Source organism: Ursus arctos, unplaced genomic scaffold, assembly GCF_023065955.2.
Source record: "Ursus arctos isolate Adak ecotype North America unplaced genomic scaffold, UrsArc2.0 scaffold_3, whole genome shotgun sequence".
In the NCBI taxonomy this organism is placed as follows: Eukaryota; Metazoa; Chordata; class Mammalia; order Carnivora; family Ursidae; genus Ursus; species Ursus arctos.
The window spans coordinates 14,743,248-14,766,062 of NW_026622985.1; the positions used below are offsets into that span (position 1 = coordinate 14,743,248).

General features: G+C 44.0%; 1 gene segment (V, D, J or C); it reads left to right on the forward strand.

Moving 5' to 3' along the window:
- The first annotated feature begins 3,104 nt into the window (after positions 1-3,104).
- LOC113258360 (T cell receptor gamma constant 1-like) overlaps positions 3,105-22,815 on the forward strand; it is a 34,833-nt gene continuing 15,122 nt past the window's right edge. Inside the window, 2 exon segments of the C gene segment in view lie at positions 3,105-3,147; positions 3,232-3,561. Of these exon segments, the coding sequence occupies positions 3,105-3,147; positions 3,232-3,561 (373 nt within the window).

Sequence of the window (22,815 nt, forward strand, 5' to 3'; positions counted from 1 at the left end):
TGCCATAGCACCAGCAGGAGATGGGGCTGCTGTCTGGAAAGCTTCAGGGCAGCACTGAGGAGCACTGGGTCCGGGAGCAAGAACTGGGCCCTAGTCTGACTTCCTGTCTCCTCCACTCTCTACCCCTATTTCAGCCCAGTGTGTTGAGTCGTGATTTGCATAAAGTCACATTCTCATCCAAGTCTCAGCCCAGACTGACTGTGTGAAAATTCTGCCGGTTTCTTCTAATCCCCTGTGCAGGAAAGATACAATATGTAATTAAGTTTTATTGACACACTAATAAGAATCCTCTGAAACAGTCACATGATACAATATCTCATACATATATATTAAACATCTAGCATCTTCCAGGCTGTTCTCCAAGTGCTCTTGATACAGAGGTATGTGCCCTCACAAAGTTCATTAAGAACACAATAGACCAGCCACCCTTTGGTCAGAAAACGATGTCTAGAGAGACCCATTTACAGGTCATGAAATCCTAGGACATTCTAATTCATGATAAACAGACTCTTCCTTCTAGTGTTCCTAGGTAGCACGTCATGGCCAGCTGAGATAGAAACACAAGCACTAGTGTGTATGTGATGACCGTGTCCCCAGGGCAGCAATGCTGGTGACAGGTCTTCGTCACCACCAACATCATTCTGATGTCTTGTGTGGCAGGTGCAATCATCAGGAGACGACGAAGGAGTAAACACGTGTTTGTGACCATGGACCCATCCTGCCATGATCGCGAGCACAGACCCACAGGCCTGCATCCCACAGGCCCCAGGAGACCCGACAAGAGGACCCAAGAGAAGAAAGGGATGATGGATGGAAGAGAGCAGCAGACAGTGGTCATCAGAAAACAAATGACACAGATAGAATGACATAGAATTTAAAATAGCCACTGTGACCAGAAATGCAGTATGTCCCAGGAAGCCAGGCCCCAAATATCAGGAATCTGTCACGATTTCCCTGTTCCAAATGAGATCAGATATACACCCCAACCAATCAACCTAAGCCAAATACTCTCTCCTCATTCCCTGACCTCCAGCTATTCCTCCCTGTTCCCAGTTTGCTGCTTCTAAGTCTCTATAAAACTCCCGCTTGCCCAAAATCCCTGGGGCAGAGGGCTCCCCTGCTTGTGAGACACTGAGCTCCCCAACCCATGGATTGCTCCCCTTTGAATAAAGGACACCACACTCTACAGATCAAATTGCTTTACTTCTGTCATTTGACACACCCAAGAGAGTATTTGGCAGCCGTCATTACACGCTAAGGCTGGTCATGGCCAACAGGTGTTTGAATAAAAGCGGTAATTGAGAGAAACAGAGTTTTGAATGCTGACGATGTGACATTAAATTTATTTTCATGAAACAATAGATGGTTGAGGATTATCCTCCCAAAAGTAAGATTTACATATTGGTAGAAATCTAGAAAAATAGAAAGAAAAGAGGCTACCCAATTTCCCACCACACACATTACTCACCTTCTATATTCAGACTCTTTCCACCTGTCATTTTCCTGTGCAGACGTCACCTCCCACCATTGCCACTCTCTTTCCCACTTCACACTGTACCACAGCTGCCCTCACACCTGCTGAGGGTCTGAATGATGGCCCTGGAATATTCTTCTAGCAGAGTATTGTAGTCAACACCTCACCAACTCTACACTACCTCAAAGCCTGCATTTTGGGACACTTGAGCCTCGAATCCTGGTGACAGCTCAGCACGTCTGCCTTTCAGTGCTCCCCAAGAGGAGGAGCTCAGGAGCCGGGTCTGGTACTGGGTGTGAAGGACCCAAACCTCCCTGCCCCGGCCAAGTCCCCTTCCTGGCCATCCCCCCTGCCCTCTCCCTCCAGGTCGATAGGCTGTAATTACCATAACGAATGAACATCGCAATATCCACGAGGCGCTGGTATACCGGCACAACTAAAAAGGAATGTTCCTTTCAGTTGAAGCTCAATGCTGCCTTGACTGAATTGAATCTTCATTTCAGATGCATTTCTCAGCTGACCCTTCCTGAGACCCTGCCTTTACCATTTCTGAGGGTCTGACACTGGAATTGCAGGACCTCGTCCCGCCCCCTGGTCTGCACTGCTCCCTGGCTCAATGCAGGCTTCTTCCTCTGGCCACACACACAGACACACACACACACACACACACAATCACACTCACACACACACACACACACACACACACACACACACACACCTGATTTCCCATGACTGTAATATTCCCTGTAATTCTACACTATGAGGACCCCAGGAATCATCTACTACAACCAGTCCAGTTTTAAGATGAAACACCAATGCCCAGCATTTCCTGAGCTTGTTGTATTCATCCGGGACAGGACACATGCTTTGCTCACACTCCCTGCTTACTCCGCATGCAACCTAATGAGCTCGCTCTGACGTGTGAGGACAAGGAGAACTAGCTTGTCTAACACGACACAGCTATCATGCACGTTAGGGCATTGCCATCTTCCGAGGAGACCACCGGGAGAAATGCTGCAATGCTAGCTCAGGGGGCTGCTGCCTTTCCAGCAGGATCTCTGCTGTGTGCTGCCCCTGCGTCCCGAGCCACCTGCACACCCGGTGCTCTGTCAGTACTGAGTGGCCCTTTGAGGCTTGAGATTTGTCTCCAGGCAGACCTGGCTCACATCCCCATCACCTAATTCCCTGTAGGCATGCTGCCTTGGAAGGGTTACTTAAAATATGAGCCAGGCTTTCCCCATTTCTAAACAGTGGATAGCAATATTCATCCCACAAGGTGATTTTCAGGATGTGATCAAACAAGGGGCAGAAAGCAATTCGTGCAGCGCTCAGGCTACTGATGTCCAGTCAAGGACTGCTGTTATCGCTGGTGCTCTCCCTGCACTAACATTCCTCAGTGCTTCTCAGAACCCTGACCATGGATGTTCCCTCCCCCCTTGTGGTCAGACCTGTCCCAGCCCTCTGGCCCCTCCCTCCCTCCAGCCTCTCTCTCACCAGTACCCGCAGGTGCCTCAGGGAAGCAGAGGCTCAGATCTTAATCTGCCCTCTGCCACCAGCCAGCCAGTCTTCTCCCAGCAGGTGCAGTCCTGGGGTCCCCCTGGGCTTTCTCGCCCTGGTGGGAAGGAGAATCATGCTGGGTCCACTTGCCTTCCTCTGTGCCCTCCTGTTTCCCAGTAAGTCCTGACTCCCTCTCCAGTGCAGGGTGCGTCGGGTGCCCTCAGGCTCCTGCCACCACCTCACCACTGTCCCCTTTGCAGGTGGCCATGCAGAGATCAGACTGGAGCAGCCAGCTGTAGTCGTGGCACGTGAGAGCGGCTCGGCTTCCCTGCTCTGCACAGCCAAAACCAAGGTCAACTACATCCACTGGTACCGCCACCAGGAGGGGAAGGCTCCCCAGAGGCTCCTCCGCCGGGCCATGTACCAGTCAGATGTCTGGTGGGATACAGTCGAGAAAGCGGACAAAGTCACTGCCACAGAGGCCAAGGATGGCACCAGCTGCACCCTGTCGGTGCTGAAGCTGGAGAAGAGCGACGAGGGCGTGTACTACTGCGCTGCCTGGGAAACACACAGCCACTCCTGCTCCCCTGGTCCCAGTGCAAAAAGGTCTCTGACTCTGGGCCCACCAGGCCTGGCACTTTCTACAGCCTCTGGGTCTCTGGGGTTGCCCTGGGGTCAGCCCTCAGCACCCAGGACTCTTGCTAACGCCCCCTCCATGGGGCAACTGTGCAGAACCCTGGAGGCTCAGGAGCCCCGGGGCCCAGGCTGGCGCAGACCCAGGGAGCTGTCCTGTCCGGAGGGACTTCTCTGAAGATCGTCCAGCGCGGCGTTTCTGAATCATCTGGAGCAGAATCTGTGCTGCTCACGGCAGGAGCCACGAGCCACTAGCCACACGTGGCTCCTGAGCACGTGAAATGTAGCTAGTCCACTAGTCCAAGCAGAGATGGGCTGCTGTAACATGCAAACCATTATTTTGAAGACTATAAAAAGATGATTAAATATCTCGTTCATGATCTCTATATTGATTGCATGCTTGAAATGGCTTCGGATATCTGGGATTATTAAGTAAAAATGGTCCTAACATGAATTTTACTTCTTCTTTTTACTTTTTTTTAATGTAGCAGCTGTGAAGTTTTTATTTTTGGCTCCGATTGCTGACCCACATTCGTTTCTATTCAACAGCACTCTTATACACCGGCAATTTAAAGATCTGACAATGCCCTGAAGAATGTGCAAGTAAATATGGTGCAAATGAAGTCAAGGGTGAAGGACTTTCTGGAGATTTACCATAAAATGTTTGAAAGCTGAGATTGGAAGTCACCTCCTGATCTAGGGTCTAAGATGCTGCCCCACCCACTGCGGGTTACTCTGCAGTGGAGACTCAGTGAGCAGAAGCACGGAGAACATTCTCACTAACTTCCCAGCACCCTCGTGCACTGGCACGCCTGGCCCTTACGCTGATGGGGGGACATGGCCCTCACGCAGGTTGACGCATCAGCCCTGGGTGAGACTGGGGCCTCAGCCTTGCACTTCTCCCCGAATGCTACTCCATATGGGATTTGGGGACCAGATTCCCTGGACTTCAGTTCTCTCATCTGTAAAATGAGGACATTTAACGGTTAAAATTATATGACTGATTTCTGTATAAAGCAAAGTGACACAAATAAGATATCACTATGTTCACTACCTTCTCATAAAGGTAGTCAGCTGATTCAAAAGACCAAAAAAAGAAAGAAAGAAAACTGGTGCTCCTGATCCCCTACCCCTAGACAGGAAAATACCTGTTGCTCTATGAGGGGAGGGAGAGAAAGCTCTCTGAGGAGGTCTACACTGAATTAAACCCATTTTCAACTGAAATTTCAAAGTCTTATACACCTCCGTTGCATTGCTAAGCATGATTACTGAAAGTCTAAATAATCTCAGGGATATTGGACTCTAGGGTTCACTAACTCCTCATCGATCTCCCTGGGCTTCTGTTTTTGTGGTGGGAGATTTTTAATTTAGGAATGTCTTCTTCTGAAAGAGCCCAACTTACACCCTGACCTTGTACTGAAGGCCTGGGTCAAGGCTAACAACTCCAGCCTGTGCAGAAGGAGGTGGGTGTGGAGGGGCAGACCTTTATTTTCACTCTGTTTTGGGGGATCTTCGTTCATCTGTCTTCCCCACTTCCTATTCCAACCAAACCCTTTCCTCTTGTTGTACCCTCTCAGCGCCTGACCCCACAGACGAGTGACTCTGAGACCTGATTATTACAGTTTAGTTAGAGAGAAATTACCTAAGTATGAAGACGCTCTCATGAGAAGTCACCCCAAATTATTACATCCAAGTTGTCGACATGATTCCGTACTGCCTTTGAGTTACATATGATTAGAAGGACGGTGGCCTTGTGCCCGGCGCAAACAGCCCCATGGTGGGCTGGGGGCAAGTCCCACTTAGAGACATTTATTGCTCCTGCCTTTCTCCTTGGGGCCAAGGGAGCTTCACCAACACGCTTTGGCCACGCACACCAAAGGCAAACCAGCCAGAGGCCAACAAGCCCTCCCGTCCTAAGCAAACATTTGCTAATTAAATGGTCATTTAAATGTCTGATTCATAAAAACACTGAATCTTGTTAGAATGTACAGCACTGAATAGAGTGGTGACTCCCTCAATGTCTGTTGAAGTGAGATTGACATTGTTACTATTAGACAGGGGCTCCCAGTACCTCACGGGTGGGGGGTTTTGCACAGAATCTCCTGATAATTTGGGTGCAACTCATCGTCTTCATTCCTGAGGTAGGTGAGACACAATGAGTTTGAATAATTTGACCAACATTATGCTACCACATTAAAGCTGATTCAGTTTAAGGACATCTTAAATATCAGGATTTCATGGCTGCGTTATCCATTACCAACTGACCATACATAAGTACTGTGTAAAAATTGGTGTCTGTTACCTCGGAGTCACTCTGTAAAGATCACAGTTCTAAAAAACGGCCTGACACACCTGGAAATCCATGCCCACTCCGTCGTGCTGGGTGCTGTCTATGTTCGGGTTCAGGAACGCAGTCCGGGGCAGAGCAAAGGGCAGAATTTTGGAGAGGTCACCTCTGCACATTGGGATCAGGGTAGTTTTTTCTGTGTCACCTCCACATTCCCTAAATTGTCACATAGAAATCTTGTACTGCTTTCACATTTTACTTTAAAATTTATTTTAGAAAGAATTCACATGGCCCTCGGCTTCAGTCCCTAGGCGGTGGTGGATTATATAGCCATGGTCAAGATGAAGGCTCCAGACCCTCCTGGCAAGAAGAAGGAGGAGCTGCTTCAACAGCAGGAAGACTTGAAGGTGGGGCTGTCCAGCTACGCCTCAATAAAGTGACAGGAGGGCCGCTGTCAAGCTCTCCGGGAACAGAGCTGTTCACAAACCCATCACCTGTGTTCTCACCAGCATCAACCAGATGCAGAAAGAGAACATCAGGAAATCCTACAAGGGTACGCAGTACAAACCCAGGATACGGATCTGCAGCCCAAGGAGACAGGTGCCTGGCCGCTGGCTGAACAAGCAGGAGGCAAACCTGAGGACCAGCAGCAGCTGTGGAAGCAACAGCTGTCCCGGCTGCAGAAGTATGCAGTTGAGGCCCGGGCACCAGCATCAATAAAGCACAAACAAGCTGGGGGGAAAAAAAAGAATTCATGTGGTTCTTAATACTAAAAATCTCTGCGTATTATTGAGCACTTAGACACAACATGAGAAATTTGAGGGTTAGAAAGGCCTGTAACTGGCTCTGTCTTGTTCACTCTTCTCCCCCGCCTCAAACAACTTTGTAATCTTTATAAAACAAAATCTTATTTTCTCTCCTGATTCTCATTGACATTCTGCCAAGTTAGAGACAAGGTTCACACTTGGGAGAGCCCAGAGTAGCTTCTGGGAAGAGGGTGTCTTTTCCTCTGTGTAGGACAGATACCAGGTACTACAGAGGGCTGCACAAATCTCAGTCTTCTTGTTAACACTGTACTGTACCTTCCTTGCTGTCTTTAAGTCCCTTTTGTCCACATGCAGATGCAGGAACGGGATCCTCTCAAGCAGGATTGCAGGCAGTTTGCACACAAACAGAGTTTCCTTCAGCAACGTTGTTCGGCACTTTTATTGCCTGAACACACGATCTCCTAATTTCGGGGAATGTTGCTAGAAGATCATTTTCATGTAATCTTCACCTGGAGACTGAGAAAAGAAAAATTTCAAATAGGACTCTGTGTCCCCTTCTTTGGGGGCATGGATTTCTCTCCCAGTCAAAGGACAAGCGTGGATGCTGAGGGGCATAAAGGGAGAATTCTCCAAAACCTTGTTTCCTGCCCAGGATGGACATTCCTTGTTTCTCCACCCTGCTCAGTGCTCCAGGAGGCTAACCCGTGTGGATTCCACTAATGGGCACCTTTGCTCTGATTTCTACTGAATGTTGGCCAGTCGAGGTTGAAGCTCAGAGAACCATCACCATGTCACCTGACAAAAGCATTCCTTCTTGAGCATTAGATTTCCAAGCCTGTGGATCCAGGGCCCTGGGAGAAAAGAAACAAATTCCTCCAGTGGGTTAACTGGTATGAAAGGAAATGGCCAATCCCACCTGCATCTCTTGGTCCCTGAGCATGAACCTCTGGCTCTGGGGTAGATGACACCGGACGTTGGATACAGGGGAGGTTGCAGCCAACCCAAGGCCACTTGGCAGGGAGGGAACCCTGAGCTCACTCTGCTCCCACTTCCCAGTCTCCTGCTGGTGCTCCCACTGACTGCTTCCAACAGCAACCAGAAGATAAGGAAGACCACAGATGCAGTCCATGAGGGTAGGTCTAGTAATGTCCAGGGCAAGGTAAAGAGAGGTGGACAGTCCATCTGCAGGAGCAAAAGGAGAAAACCAAGCAGATGGTCAAAGAAGTGGTTATGCTTGTCCCCAGATTAGTCAAACCATTTGGAATAGGGGAGTAAGAGGAAGATTGTATCTAAATTGATTCATGTCACTTTCCACAAAGCCGCCAAGGTCCCATCTCTAACAGAACAGGATGTGCCCTGTCCCGTCAGTAACAACACAGGAAACGGGACAAGTGTTTTTCTAGTTGATGAACTAAGAAAAGAGCATGTAGGTGATTTGTAATGCTCTTAAATAAGGGATTCTCTGGTATGTGTTCGCTTGAAAAGTAAGTCACCCACACGTAATTCAAATAAAGTAAATAACAGAAGAGAGATCCACTGTAATCAGCGATTATAGTGCTTTATGAGCCAATTTATGATGAATCCAATTCTGTGTTCACGATGTTCTTTAATACAATAAACAAGTATATAGTAATGAAAAGAATCCCAACCCTTATTAAATAATTGAGACTAGAGAAATGCCCGCCACTTTCGTAACGTCAACAAAATTCAGCCTCTCACATTTGTTATAACTGATTTATCCTTTCTGACCTTCCTCAATCTACTTTCCTGCCATCTGTGAGTCAACTCTTAACTGTTGCAATCACAAGCTGATCATTCCTAGCTACTGTAGTTCTGTTGCCTTTATTTTTTAACTTCTAAATCAAAGTTACAAAATAATAATTACCAAAAATCCGCAGTTATATTCTGGAAGTGGTAGAATTAGCATTTGCAGTTCGTGGGTCAACACATTTCTTTGACTCTACACCTTTTCTTTGCTCAGCCAAATCAAAGCAAAGAATTCAGTGGTTTCTGTGCATAGAGGTGAATGTGCAGTCAGTCTCCCAAGGAACTGAGTTCCATTTGAAAATGAATAAATATTATGTAATGTTCTGATAAGAACATAATGAAAGCTATTGCTAATTGAGTATTCCTTGTCGACTAGGCACTCTATTAAGTATTTCATTTACTTTCTGTTACGTAATCTTAATAACAATATTTCGAGATAGCCATTATTATCATCATCATCTCAATTTTATAGGTATTTATAGATAGAAATTTAAACTTTGATAAATTAATTGCCCTGATAGTAAACACTGTATTGGAATCTGAATCTAGACCTGTCTGATGACAAAATCTGAGTTTTGATCCACAGTGATGAGCAAAACAAAACAAAAGTTTTTGAAGAAGACATTTTTTGGGGAAATGTAGAATTTAACCACCTGCTGTATGAATAGTTTTGTTTTTGTTTTTTTAATCTGCAACATGTCCCATTCCCCAGAGCCACACAGTTATTTAAATTGATCCCTCTGGTGTGAACTTAGTGACAATCTACAGACAATTTTCTGCAGAGAATTTTATTATGCAATCAATTTTTTTCTGACTTCTGGATTCCAAGATTTTTTTTCCAAGAAAAGACAGGTATAACAAAAGATGTTTATTGAGCAAAGGAAAGCATCAAGATGGAACACGAGGATGTGCTCCTTGATTACCACCTTTGGTGCTGCCCTCTCCCACTCTCAGCCCGCTGGGGAGTACAGAAATACTCGCCATAGTTGGATGGACAAGACAGTGAAGGACGTCCAGGTCAATCATGGTGACTGAATTGAGAAGTTGTTTGGACTACTTGGTTTGCTGAATTTGAAATGCCCCTGGACACACTCCCAGCCCCACTGGTAACAGTCTGATTGCAGCTCAGAAATGGAATAACCTTGGTGATGAGAACATGAGCATTAGGCCGTATGGTGGAACGGAGATCTCTGTGCCCAAATCTGGAGACAAGAGGTTCATGCCGGACATAACCACCATGGTAAAAATTCAAAAGTGAACCAAGAATGTTTGGAGACCTCTATACAGAGCATCAGTTGAGTTCAGACATTTGTGATGGAGTGTGTCCCTTTCCAACTTTGATGACCCTATTCCCTAGCGTATGTACGTGCCCCCCAGAGCATACAGCTAACCGGCTCAACATTCTGAGATCCAGTCTCTCCAGCATTTAAAAGGGTATAATAAGTGTTCCTACCTCGAAGAGTTGCTGAAAGACATACAGAGTTAATACACGCAAAGTCCTAGGATCCATGCCTGTCACACTAAGAGTTCAGTAACTATAGCGCTTGTCATTATTATTTGTGGCCTGGGCCCCATTTAAAGAGGGTGTAGATAAGACACAGACAGGAGTCCACTCTGATGAGGGTTCCTCCCAGGAGCCTGTTGGATCTCAGATGTTTGAAAGACAAAACAGCAGCCCTGGCTAAAATGGTCAAGTTATGCTCGCTTCCTTTACTGCTGCCAGGGAGGATGTGGCATGGGAAGAGGGGCAAGCAGATGTCAGACCGTGAACTCTTATTGCATTTACATGGTTGAGGACACTGAGTGTAAGATAGCGAATAAATCATGCCGATAACATGCAGAATTGGATTTAAAAGCAGTGGGGGCTCTTAACCATTGAAAACAATCTGAGGGTTGCTGGAGGGCAGGTAGGTGGGGGGATGGGGTAACTGGGTGGTGGGCATGAAGGAGGGCAGTTGTGATGAGCACTGGGTGTTATATGCAACTGATGAATCACTCACTTTTACCCCTGAAACTAATAATACACTCTATGTTAACTAAATTGATTTAAATAATTTTTTTTTAAAGCAGAGGGGAATGCCTTTGGGCTCTGTTCTATATTACAATGTGTGGACTTTGTATTAAAGAAATAAGTTTGACATTCAGCTCCACCATTTACTACCTGAGAAGCCTTATGTTACGTCCTCATCCTTCTGGAAATCACTGCCTGCCTCAAAATATCATCATTTAGATAAAATGAGCCAAAGAATATAAATGTTTTGGAAATTGTACAGACTATATTAAAGTAAAGATTTAGAGTTTTATTTTAACATCTTTCATTTGTTCTAATAAGATCTACAATATGAATTATTATTTAATGGCAACCAATATCTAAGGAGCTCTCACCAAAGGGAAGGCACCATGCTTGAAACAGTAGGGAAATTTACCAATGACTAAACATACGGCTGATGTAGAAGAGGTGAAATTTAGCACAGGTTTTATGGAAGTAACAGATAACAACTGGTGAAGCAAGGGAGAAGCTATATGCTAACAAAGTGACAGAGTCATTTGCTGTTATGCTCACCCAGATGAGGGAGGGAAATCACCAAGAACAGAGAACATACTAAAGAATATTAATGATGTTGTCCATGAGCAAACAGAACTCTTGTGTGCTGGATGTTTAATGGTAGCTTCATTTTGTCCCAGTCTTGGCTGGTTGAAGGAAGGTCAAGACAATAGTAAGAAGGTGTGTCTGTTTCCTACAAGAAGGGGCCTAGACCAGCGATTCTCAGCTGGGGACAATCCCCCCTCCAGAGGACATTGGCAGTGTCTGAAAACATTTCTGGTCATCACCAAAGTTGGGGGTGCTATAGGCATCTCATGAGTAGAGGCCAGGAATGTTGCTAAATGTCCTACTAAGCACAAGACAGCCCTACCCCATGTCAAACAAATATTGAGCCCAAAATGTCAATAATGCTGAGGTTGAGAAACCCTGGCCTAGCCACCTTAGGAGATGGACAAAATTGGTAATTCCAATCTTTGGCTCCTGAGCTACGTCCAGCCCAGAAACAAGGAGACCTAAGTCACTGGGGACATTGATTCCATAGAGACTTTCTCTAAAGAGTACAGTTGGGAGTGTCATGGCAACCTCTCTCTTCTTCCAATGAGGTAGTGGGGAGACAGCTCTCCTACTTCCACACCAAACAAGGGGACTCCCAGACCCTGGGGGCCACAACAGATTCAGAGCCAAGGTCTGTATAAAAGGTCTTCGAAGGGTTTGACATGTGTCCTGGGAGTTAGATGGGCAGAGAGACCAGTGATGACTGTCATCTAAAAAGTTATAAGGTGATGTCAGGTCATAGCAGACTTGGTACCTTGGGCCAACATTCCTAGTGAAATCAACTAAATAATCTTGATGAAATAATAATCTTCCTAAGAATTATCCTAGAGGTAACTTTTATCTTAGTGGATGCATACCTTAATGGACTGCATATTGCTCATTTGGTGTCAAATAGTTATGGGTAAAGCTGACCTTCAGAGCAATCTCAGAAATGACAGATCTGGGTACCAGGCCCTGAGCCACCCATTTCCCCTGTTAACACTCTGGCAGCCTCCCTCTTCCTCCTCCTGTTCCAGGTTCCCTCTCTATTCCTCATCCTCCTTCTTGGGCATACAGCCTGAGCAGACAGGGTGCTATGGCTACAAATATTCATTTGCTCTTCCCTCTTGGAATGTGAATTTGTTCCCCTACTTCATGGATTGATTGAGGGATTTTTTAAAAAATTAGTATTTTATTCCTTGACAACTTTGGCTTTTGTTGGAAACGCTATTCTTTTGTTTATAGTTGCACATTCACAGATATAATTGAAGCAATTGAAAAAATTTATTTCAATAGGATAAATGCCATTTTCACTGCAGAGTATCCAGTTTTAACTCTTCATATACACAGGTATTGATAAACACCAAATCAGGTTTTTGGGGATCAGATAATTCCTTGAAAAAAATCTTGTTCGAGATTAGTTACAGACAAAGAAATACACAACCACGAGGCACATAAAATTCTGTCTGTTCCTCTTTGTTTCTTAATATAAAATGTGTAGAAGAAGAAGAGGACATGATGACCTAATATAAAGGCCCCTAGACCTACAGTATCATGACAGCCAAGTTAATAAGCACACACACACCCCTTATGATTATGACCACATCCTTCCCAGTGCTGAGCAACACTGGTCCCAAGCCCAGACCTCAGCCTTGGCTGGGCCTCAGCCTCAGCCTGCACAACTTCCTGAGCCTCTCCGGTCAATGCCTTGGTATCAGAGGAAAGAGGAAAGGGAGTCTGATGGGTATCAGTTGTACCCCCACGGATGTCACTAATCATGCACCCGAATGTCTGGTACTGACTTGAGTTCCTATTTAGAGACTGTGGATGTTGAAATGTCTGATTATCTCAGAGAGAAGCAAGGAGCAGTATTTCATTCCCCGGAGATTTTCAGTAAGTGTGAAAGCTCAGGCTGCGGTGCTGGCAATGAACAAAATGGAATTGACATCCATATAGCTCCCCTGGCTGCCAGATAATGAGCTAGATGTTATGTCTGTCCAGGAAATCACGTGATCATCATAAAAATCTGTAAATAAACTCATTTCATAGAAGAAAGAATTGATTAGAGATATGTTTCTAAATACATAGTCTCTAAATACATTAGAGATATGTTTCTAAACACAGAGTCCAATGTTTCAATTGCACTATTGGGTCACTTTGAATTCCCTTAGTGTTTATTAACTTTACCAGAATATACTCTGACATTTGTGGATAAATACAGATGGTTCCACTCCTGCTGCCCCCCCAGCAGAGCCTGGTCAGGACAGAATGACCGGTCACTCAAGAAGCCATGGCCAAAGGGCCACAGCAAGCAGACATCTGGAAGAGTTCCCGTTGTGGACAGTCTGCCCCAGGACCTTACTCGCTAGTGGAGGAGAAAGGGCTATCTTCTCCGTATTGTGAACTTGCTTTAGCAGGAAATACCATAGATCAACAACATGGAGAGTGGTGAAAACCTCGTACCTGGACTAAAGTAAGAATCAAAATGTGCAATGAGGATGCTGTTTGGGAAATTTGTAGCTGGTGTAGTTTTATTCTCCCACAGAGGTCATGTCACCTGGAGTCCTTCCTCTGCTTACACTAAACCATGACGAATAGCACCCTGAGATCAGGACTCTGAGATCAGGACCTAAGCTGAAATTAAGAGTTGGACACTTAACTGACTGAGCCCCCCGGGCACCCCTGGTGTATCTGAGTTTTAAGATAGTCTTTTCCCCTGAAAGGGTGGATAGGTTACTTCCTTCATTATTCTTTTACTGATTTTAGACATTTTCAAGAAAGGAACTACAAGAATTTTTACAATTAAAATATTATTTTTTTTTTTTGAGAGAGAGAGTTTGTGTGTGAGCTGGGGGGGAGGAGCAGAAAGAGAGGGAGAGAGAGAATTTTAAGCAGGCTCCATGCACAATGTGGAGCCCAACACGTGGATGGATCTCGCAATCCTGAGATCATGACCTGAGCTGAAATCAAGAGTCAGATGCTAAACCAACTGAGCCACCCAGGTGCCCCACAATTAAAATATTATTTAACAAAGTCTTTTTTCTGTTTTTTAGTAATAATAAAAATATAACTTGAAAACATAAAAAACACACATTATTGCCAGGCACAGAACATACACTAAGTTCATCATCATTTTTAGAGTGATAACATGATTAAATTTCTGAAAGATATTTATTGTGGCAATTACAGATATAGAAACTCAGATATGAAATAATTAAAGAACTCAGCCGCCATTCAAAGGAGTCAGTAATACAGGAGGGTACCTATTTTAAAGGTCATTAAAAACATAGACAATAACATCTTAAAGACCTGATAAACTTTCAAAACACGAAGTTAACTAAATGGGTTAAGTGGTAGAGGAGGGTGTTTAATTAACTCTGGCACTTAAAAATAGTATTTTCATAGATAATTTAAAGAATTGCAATATTGCTCACAATAAGTCAACCAAATAAAGAAAATACAAAGCCAAATATGCAAATCTCACTTAAAAATGCACATTTACATATAAAATTCCAAGCAAATTTGTTTCTACTTCTTAAATATGTAAAAAAAATCAAATTAACAGTAAATGAGGGTGCCTGGTATTATTATTTTTATATCTCATTTTTCTCATATTTTCTACAAGGAACAACTCTTACTTATATGTGTTCTCATATTACTGGCTTTGTATTTTGCATGAGGCACTTCTCTTTTCCACTGTCCTTTTTTGCGAGATGGAGATTAATCATAATAGCTATCTCATCGGGCTGCGGAGAGGATTAAATAAAATAGTACAAGAAAATGTTTTAAAGCAATGCCGACAAATCGCAAGTCCACGATGGATAGTAGACGTATGTTAATTACAAAGCTGATCATTACATATGAAGCACAACATTTCTTTGAAAATGACCTTGCCTGTGACATCACGCTCACGAGACAGTTGCAAGGCCCAGAGTGAGTTAGAAGCTGGTTTGCAGAGACGGCTCTGACCCATGTATCCCCAGCAACTTCAGCCTAGTCCCTTCTTGGAGGCGCCCAGATTATAATTGAAATTTGATTTCTCTGAGTCCTAATCTGCCTGGTGACATCCCAGTTAACTTTAAAAATGCTTATGCGCGAGGCATATTCAATAACGTCGATGAGATAGTTCACCGTCTGTTGTTCTGTTGTGCTGTGTTAAGGTAGGTTTCTCATCCCAGTCCCAGATCAACAGCAAATCAGAGACAGACACACATAGGGGCTGAATGCAGAAGGCCTGTCCTCGTGTTTCTTTTTCTTTTTTTTTAAAGATTTTATTTATTTATTCGACAGAGATAGAGACAGCCAGCGAGAGAGGGAACACAAGCAGGGGGAGTGGGAGAGGAAGAAGCAGGCTCATAGCAGAGGAAGGAGCCTGATGTGGGGCTCGATCCCATAACGCCGGGATCACGCCCTGACCCGAAGGCAGATGCTTAACCGCTGTGCCACCCAGGCGCCCCTGTCCTCGTGTTTCTGAGCAATGTTTCTGCAGAATGGGATTCCAGGGAGAATGGCTGATGGGTGTGCTCTGGCCAGATGGACACATTCATACCAGGAATTTCTTTCCAGATTGGAAACACTCTCACCCCATCTGCCCAGCACTCATGGGGCACAGGAAGCCCCAGACCTGCTCAGATCTGTGGCAGATCATGAACAACCCCAGGGAACTATCTAAGCCACCACTTCTGAGAAACCAGACCCAGCCCCGCCCTCCTGCCGCTGGCCTGACAAGTCCTGTTATCAGGGACCTCACTTCTTACGTTGTCACAGGGGAGCCAGCCAGGCCAACGGGATGCCACTGCTGGAAGCTGTCATCCTCTCGTCCCTCCGGGCTTGTGAGTTGTCCCCCAGTCACTTCAGTCTACAGGAGAGACTCAAGAAATTTTCTCCATTTCATTTGTTCATGGGAATCTCTCTTCTTTGCTTGCTGTTGGCCTTGGGCAAGTGAAATTGGAACAACCTGGAATATCAATTTCCAGAGCGAGACATAAGACTGCCCGCATATCATGCAAGGTGTCGGCTAAGGACTTGAACAGTGAAACCATACACTGGTACCAGCAGAAACCAGGTCAGGAGATAGAACATCTAACACATGTCATAACAAACCGTGTTCAAGTTCCTTCAGATGGGAAGAACAATAAACTTGAGGCAAGTAAGAATGCTGGCACTTCCACTTCAATGTTGAGAATAGATTTCCTACAGAAAGAAGACGAGGCCGTGTACTACTGTGGCTGCTGGGATTGGATCCACAGCGTGAGCGTCGCCAAGAGAAGCTGCACAAAAACCGTCCTCAGGTCTGACCCACCCACATCCTGCTCCATGCGGGCGACCACGGAGGCTGTGCAGCTGAGTGGTAGCCTGACCAGCTCCCTCTGCGGTATTTCCTGAACTCTGCAGGCAGACATCTTAGATTCTGCTCACACAGTGAGCCCCACGTAATAGCAGCACCTGTGGTCCAAATTATAGCAATTTGACACTATTTCCCACTAAATTCAGCTGTCCGGAAACTGTGAAAATACAGGATGGATGGTTCAGAGAAAAATCAATTTTTTCTGTTTTTTTCACTGTAGAGACAGGGAAGTCTAGTATCTGAAGGGTTCAGAATGAACACAGGAAGGGATATACAATTTATATGGATATTTCTGGTTATTATTACTTATTGATTTTATTCATGACCATTACAGTTCTTCAGAGGTACAATGATCTGTCAGATGTAAAAATTGTATGTCCTTTATTAGTGTCTGTGGCCATCCTGAAGGAACCCAACGATCATTAAATCCTGAAGTAAACAATCAGCTATTTGGGGGCAAGGAGAGACCAAGGTATAAATCCTGTATCCTAGAGGTAGAAGGGGCACCTCACTCCACATTCAGGGCTCAATGCTGGGAGAAAACCAGCACTGCTCCAATGGAACAGGCCCCTGAGCACATCAGGTGTCTCCAACATGGTGGATATGGCTCTTTGTTCTCCAGGGTTCTACAAAGAAACCTGAAGATCCTGAATAAGGATCAGGTGGTTAAAAAGAAAGATAATACACACTGCCTACATCTCTAAAGAAAAGAAAAGCAATGTCCCTCACAAATTAATAAAATATAAGATAATTGTTGAGAATTGAGTTTTGTGATTAGTAACTGGGTGGTTGTGAGTTTTCAAGGAATAGGGAAACACAGAGAGTAATGTATGAAAATAGAAAAATCCCCTCCCATCCCTTAAGAGTCCACTTCCAAAGGATGAGGAAAAACATTTACTTCACAAAATTTGTTGCCTTTGGTAACATGGATATCTTATCACATAATTGTCATGTCTGCTGTTTACTTCTAGTTCCCGAGATCATGACAACACCTTCATTCTGTCTCTCCTTCTAAGAATCAGGCATTGCTATCAAGTGCACAGATGCTATGGAAGCAGAATGAATTCCTCCCACAGCTGTGTCAGCCCTTCCCAGGGCAACCTCAGGATCTTGTGTCCCACACCCTGTCCATCATGATTCCTGACTGCGGTGGTTCCCAGCAGGAGGAACCGGAGGGCCTGGGTCTCAACAGGGCCTCACCTGTCCCCTTAGGTGTCTACAGAAACAAAGTAAGAAGACCCCTGAATGGAATATAGTCAGAGAACATGAACCCTTTCCAGGGAGGAGTAAATGAAAGGAGGGATTAAGGTTTTCACAGTGTGAGCTAAATTCTTTACACAGATTATTTCATTAAACCAAGAGAGCAGTGCAGAACTGGATTCAAGTGGGCACATGGGGACTCATCTCAGGAGATGGAGCCACCCTGACTTTTCAACACACAACAACCGGGAAACACTACAGCGATGAGCAGGATGGGAAGAGGGTACCTTCACCATGAGGCTTTGAAGTGACAAAATATTATGGAGCCATGAAAAACAGGTTTTTGATCAATTATAAGTAAATGTGAACATATTCGCCATACATTAGCAAGGCAAATGTCAAATACAGAACTGGTTTACGTGTAGTAAGCTCTCAAATACATAAAAAGAACAAATGCCAAGTAATTCTTTGAAATTTAAGGAGTGGATGTTTCTGGAAGGATTAGGTGTTTTTAATTCTTCTTGGAACATGTACAGATTTTGTACATTTTATCAAAAAGCTTCTATTATGTATATATAAGTCAATATTTTATTGATTCATACATTTAATAATGAGATTGTTCATATAATAATATAAACTCTATACATGTAAGAGATACTTAATATGCTTACATATTTTTAATTTTCTTTGGAATAATATTACCATACTGTATCTCCCAAGAAAAACAAAAACTAAAACACTACAATGACTCATAAGGGTTACGATGGAACAGGAAGTCAGCAAACTATGTCCATACCTAGCAGCCCCCAATTTTGTAAATAAAATTTTACTGAAACACAACCCTGCCCATATGTTTACAGATTATTTATAGCTGCTTTTGCACAATGGCAGAGTTGAGTAATTGTGACAGAGACCCACAAAGCCTTAAATGTTACCATTTGGCCCTCTACGGAAACCATTTGCCAATCACGACTCTGGAACGATACACTGAGAGTGACATTTATTGTTATTTTAGGTTTCCCTATTTCTCAGTGTTTCCTCAATGACCCTTTATTACATATCCACCCTCCCCATATTTGCTGTCTTACTCTGGATAGATCGCATAACGTATCTCTGATTCATTTTCCTTATTTTCCAATGGAAAACATGTTAATTTGAGGGAGGTGTTGAGAAGAGTAATGTCAATACTACATATTGACCTACATGTTGACAATCCTCTTACAAGTGCTTGGGGCAGGCCTAATGCTCAGTATACTGAGGCATTACATTGCTTATATGGCTTATTATGGCATATTTGAAAATGAAATTATTTCGACGAGTACTCCGAGTCCTTGGTACTCAAAGTCTGATTTATGGACCAGCAACATCCACTTCGCCTAGGAGCTCGTTACGAATGCAGAAAATCAAACCTCAACTAGTCCTACTGAATGACAATCTCATCTCACAAGGTTCCCACAGGATTCCTGTGCACTTTACAGTCTGAGAAGTCGGGATTTAAAGGTGGAGAATCACCCGTGACTCATGCAAAACACCACCGGCTTGAAGCCGCATCAGCTACTCAGTACCCCCCGGAAGTGTCCGTGGTGGGAAAATGGTGAAGCTAATCAATGTTGCATTCAAAGTTTGAAACTCTAGATGTCTACCAAACATCGTGATTTCAAGGGATAAGCTTGAAAATACTAACTTGAGGGGCGCCTGGGTGGCACAGCAGTTAAGCGTCTGCCTTTGGCTCAGGGTGTGATCCTGGCGTTCTGGGATCGAGCCCCACATCAGGCTCCTCCGCTATGAGCCTGCTTCTCCCTCTCCCACTCCCCCTGCTTGTGTTCCCTCTCTCGCTGGATGTCTCTCTCTCTGTCAAATAAATAAATAAAATCTTTAAAAAAAAAATAGAAAATACTAACTTGAAAATATTGAAAAAATAAAAGAGAAGAGTATTGCCTATGTGGTCAGCTCTCAGACATGTGAATCTACAGATTTATAAAATCAAAGTAAATTTCAAAGTTTTAAGAGTGGTAGGGGCGCCTGGGTGGCACAGCGGTTAAGCATCTGCCTTCAGCTCAGGGCGTGATCCCGGCGTTATGGGATCAAGCCCCACATCAGGCTCCTCCGCTATGAGCCTGCTTCTTCCTCTCCCACTCCCCCTGCTTGTGTTCCCTCTCTCGCTGGCTGTCTCTATCTCTGACAAATAAATAAATAAAATCTTTAAAAAAATAAAAAGAGTGGTAAAGCCTGTGATGGACAACTTTTATTTCCTTGCACTTTTTCTGATTTTTAAAATCTTTAAAATGATTTCACATAAATTTATTGTGAAAAATACACACTGTAAGATGTTAAATTTATACTTAATTATTTGTAAATTTCAGTTATAAAAGTATTTATTCATAAGTTTATAGTAAAACTAAAAGTATAAAGAAGTTTATATGTAAATAACCGCTTAAGTTATATATATATATGTGTATATATAATTTAAAATTATGTATGTATATAATTTAGTATTTGCATATAATCATATGATTTTATGTATACGTGTATATGTATATGCTGTAAAGGAAAAACTATAAATAAATTTACCACAGTGAAAATGGTGTTTGCCCTACAGTGCTATAATAACGGGAGACTTTTATTGTTATCTTTATATATTCCCCTTTTCCACAGAATTTTTACATTGAGCTCCCGTTACTTATCCAGGGTCCCACATGTACCAGGTGTGTGACTCTGGATAAGTGAGTTAACGTCTGTTTGTTGCATTTTTCTCCTCTGTACAACAGTGACTATAATAATATCTGCATCTTAAGGGTGCTGAGAGAAGAAGATGAAATAATGCACATAAAGTACGGTGCCTAAAGGATAGCAAATGCTCACAAAATAGTAATCGTACTGGTTGCTATTCCATACCAAACTTACTTTTAGAAGGTCTTCTAAGTATTGAGATATGCTTGAGACAGGCAACAAGATGTAGGCAGCCTTCAAGCCACTACCCATTCTACACACTAGTCTACCTGGTGTTGTCCGAAACAAGTGAAAGAGACAAAATTGAAATTTGGATTTTGTGAAATTGCATCTATATTGTGATGTCCAAATTAAGTTTTTAAATGTATTCTACTGTTTATGAATTTGGACTTTAATTTGGTACCCAAACAGTATCGATAGAAATCTCAGTAATGGATATAAGTATTGAAAAGTAACTGTGATGTTTCACATCCCTCTGTCCTGAATCCACAAAGTGAAAGGTTTTACACTGAATATAAAAGGCCTCTTTTCATAGGTACCGTAGGAACAACTGGGAGGGACACAGGATGTGTAAAGGAAAATTAAGGCAATCTCTGCTTCATCCCCAAACCAACACACAGATCAAGCCTGTCTGTCTCTCTCGATCTTCTGAGCACCCATGGGTGTCCGACCTGGTCTGCAGCCAACACAGAAGGGCCCTAGGGAACCACGTGATCCACCCAAGTCAGGTCGCACCCTGCTCCCCCTGACCTGAGCTGTCTGATCATCAAGTTCTTGTTGTCCTGCCTTCTCAGCAAAATGTCATTGCCGGAAGCATTCATCTTCTACTCCCTCTGAGCTCATAGCTGCTTCTCAATTCTTTCAACTTTTGTTGAGAGCAAAGAAATGATTTAATGGTGCATCTTGATAGATCGAGTGTCCAGAATTTCTCTTTTTGATAACAGTTTGTTTTTGGCAGTTTAAATTGGAGCAAACCGACCTGTTAATTTTTCAGAGAAATATTTTAAAAAGTCCAAATACTGTGTGAGATATCTAGCCACTTGTACTGGTTGAAGCACACCCTGACGTATTTTTAGCAACAGTGTCATGTCCTCAAGTTCACTTAGGTTCTGTAGCCAAAAACAATGCTCCCAGTCTCATTTTGACCTTGAAGTAAATTCATAGGAAAAGGAAATGTGGGTATTTACTACTGTGCCTGTTAGAAACTTGGGATGAGAAGTGCCCATGACAAAGGATAGTCCAAAGAAAGGCATGCAGGGCCCCCCGCCTTGAGAGAAAACCACACTTAAAAGGATTTTACACCACCCTTGAAGGAGCCCTCCACCCTTTCCCATGTGAACAACTACCTGATAGGTAGAAGGGTGCGTGGACAAAAACCTGATTGGGTGACAGGCGCATGGAGGATTAATCAGATTAAAACAGCCCACCAACAAGACCATAAAAACCCCTAGACTTAGAAACTCCTGGGGGAGGGGGCAGCAACCCTCTCAGGTCCCCTCCTTCTTGGGGAGCTTTGTACTATCTCTCAATAAACTTTGCTTTGTTGCCCACCACTCTCCTGTCATCTGGTCTACCTCTCCATTCGTCAAAACAATGTGACCAAGAATTGTCGACACTGAAGGAAAAGAAATCCTGCAACACCCAGACAACCCACATAGATCCTCTTCTCAGGTTTGTGTCAACCTGTATCCTTCCCTCACGAGCACCAGGAGCAGCTCCTCAGCTTGTTCTCAGGGCTGGCTTCTATTTCGCAGGACTGCTTCCTCAACCTCTGAAAACTTGGATTATGTTCACGCAGTAGGACCTAAGGAAACCAAGTCATGTACTCTTTTTGTTTAACATTTCTCATAACCAAAGAGGCAAGCACTGAGTGCCAGGAAACATGTTACTGATATTATATATGTATATACAATCATTACAATATTTTTGCAATGTAATACTCATTTTGTCCATTGTAATATGAATAATTTGAGACTTAGAGAGATGAAATAACTTTCAAATCTTTCATCCCACCCTCCTTCATTTCCATCAGGTTTTCTGAAGCAGTTCAGCACTTATTGCTCTGTACACAGAGCATGGGGAGAATGTGGACAGGAGCTCACACCCTCTCCTACTGTGAGCATTATAGATCATTCCACACTGTAAGATCCGGGTACAGCCCCAGCAGCACAATTCCTTCTGCACAGGCCTCAGATTCTCTGGGGCAGGGAGGGGAGCATTAGTGATCAAACAGTAAGGTGGAAAATCCTGTCAGGCCTCTCCCCCCCCCCCCCCCGGGGTTCTGCTGTGAGCCTAGGGAGGACTGAAGGGGCCATTTAATCAGAGCTGCTGCTCTTTCTTAGGCACTGTTCCAAATCCCTTAGGTATCATCTTTCTCATCCTGTGGCAATCCTGAGACATTGGTGCTGTCCTGATTCACATTTTACAGGTGAGGAGACAAAGGCATTCACTTTGTGGTCACAGAGTTACCAGGTGGGGATAGAGGGCTGGTTTCTGGCTTCAGGGCCTGTCCTTGTACCAGGTACTGTCCTGCCT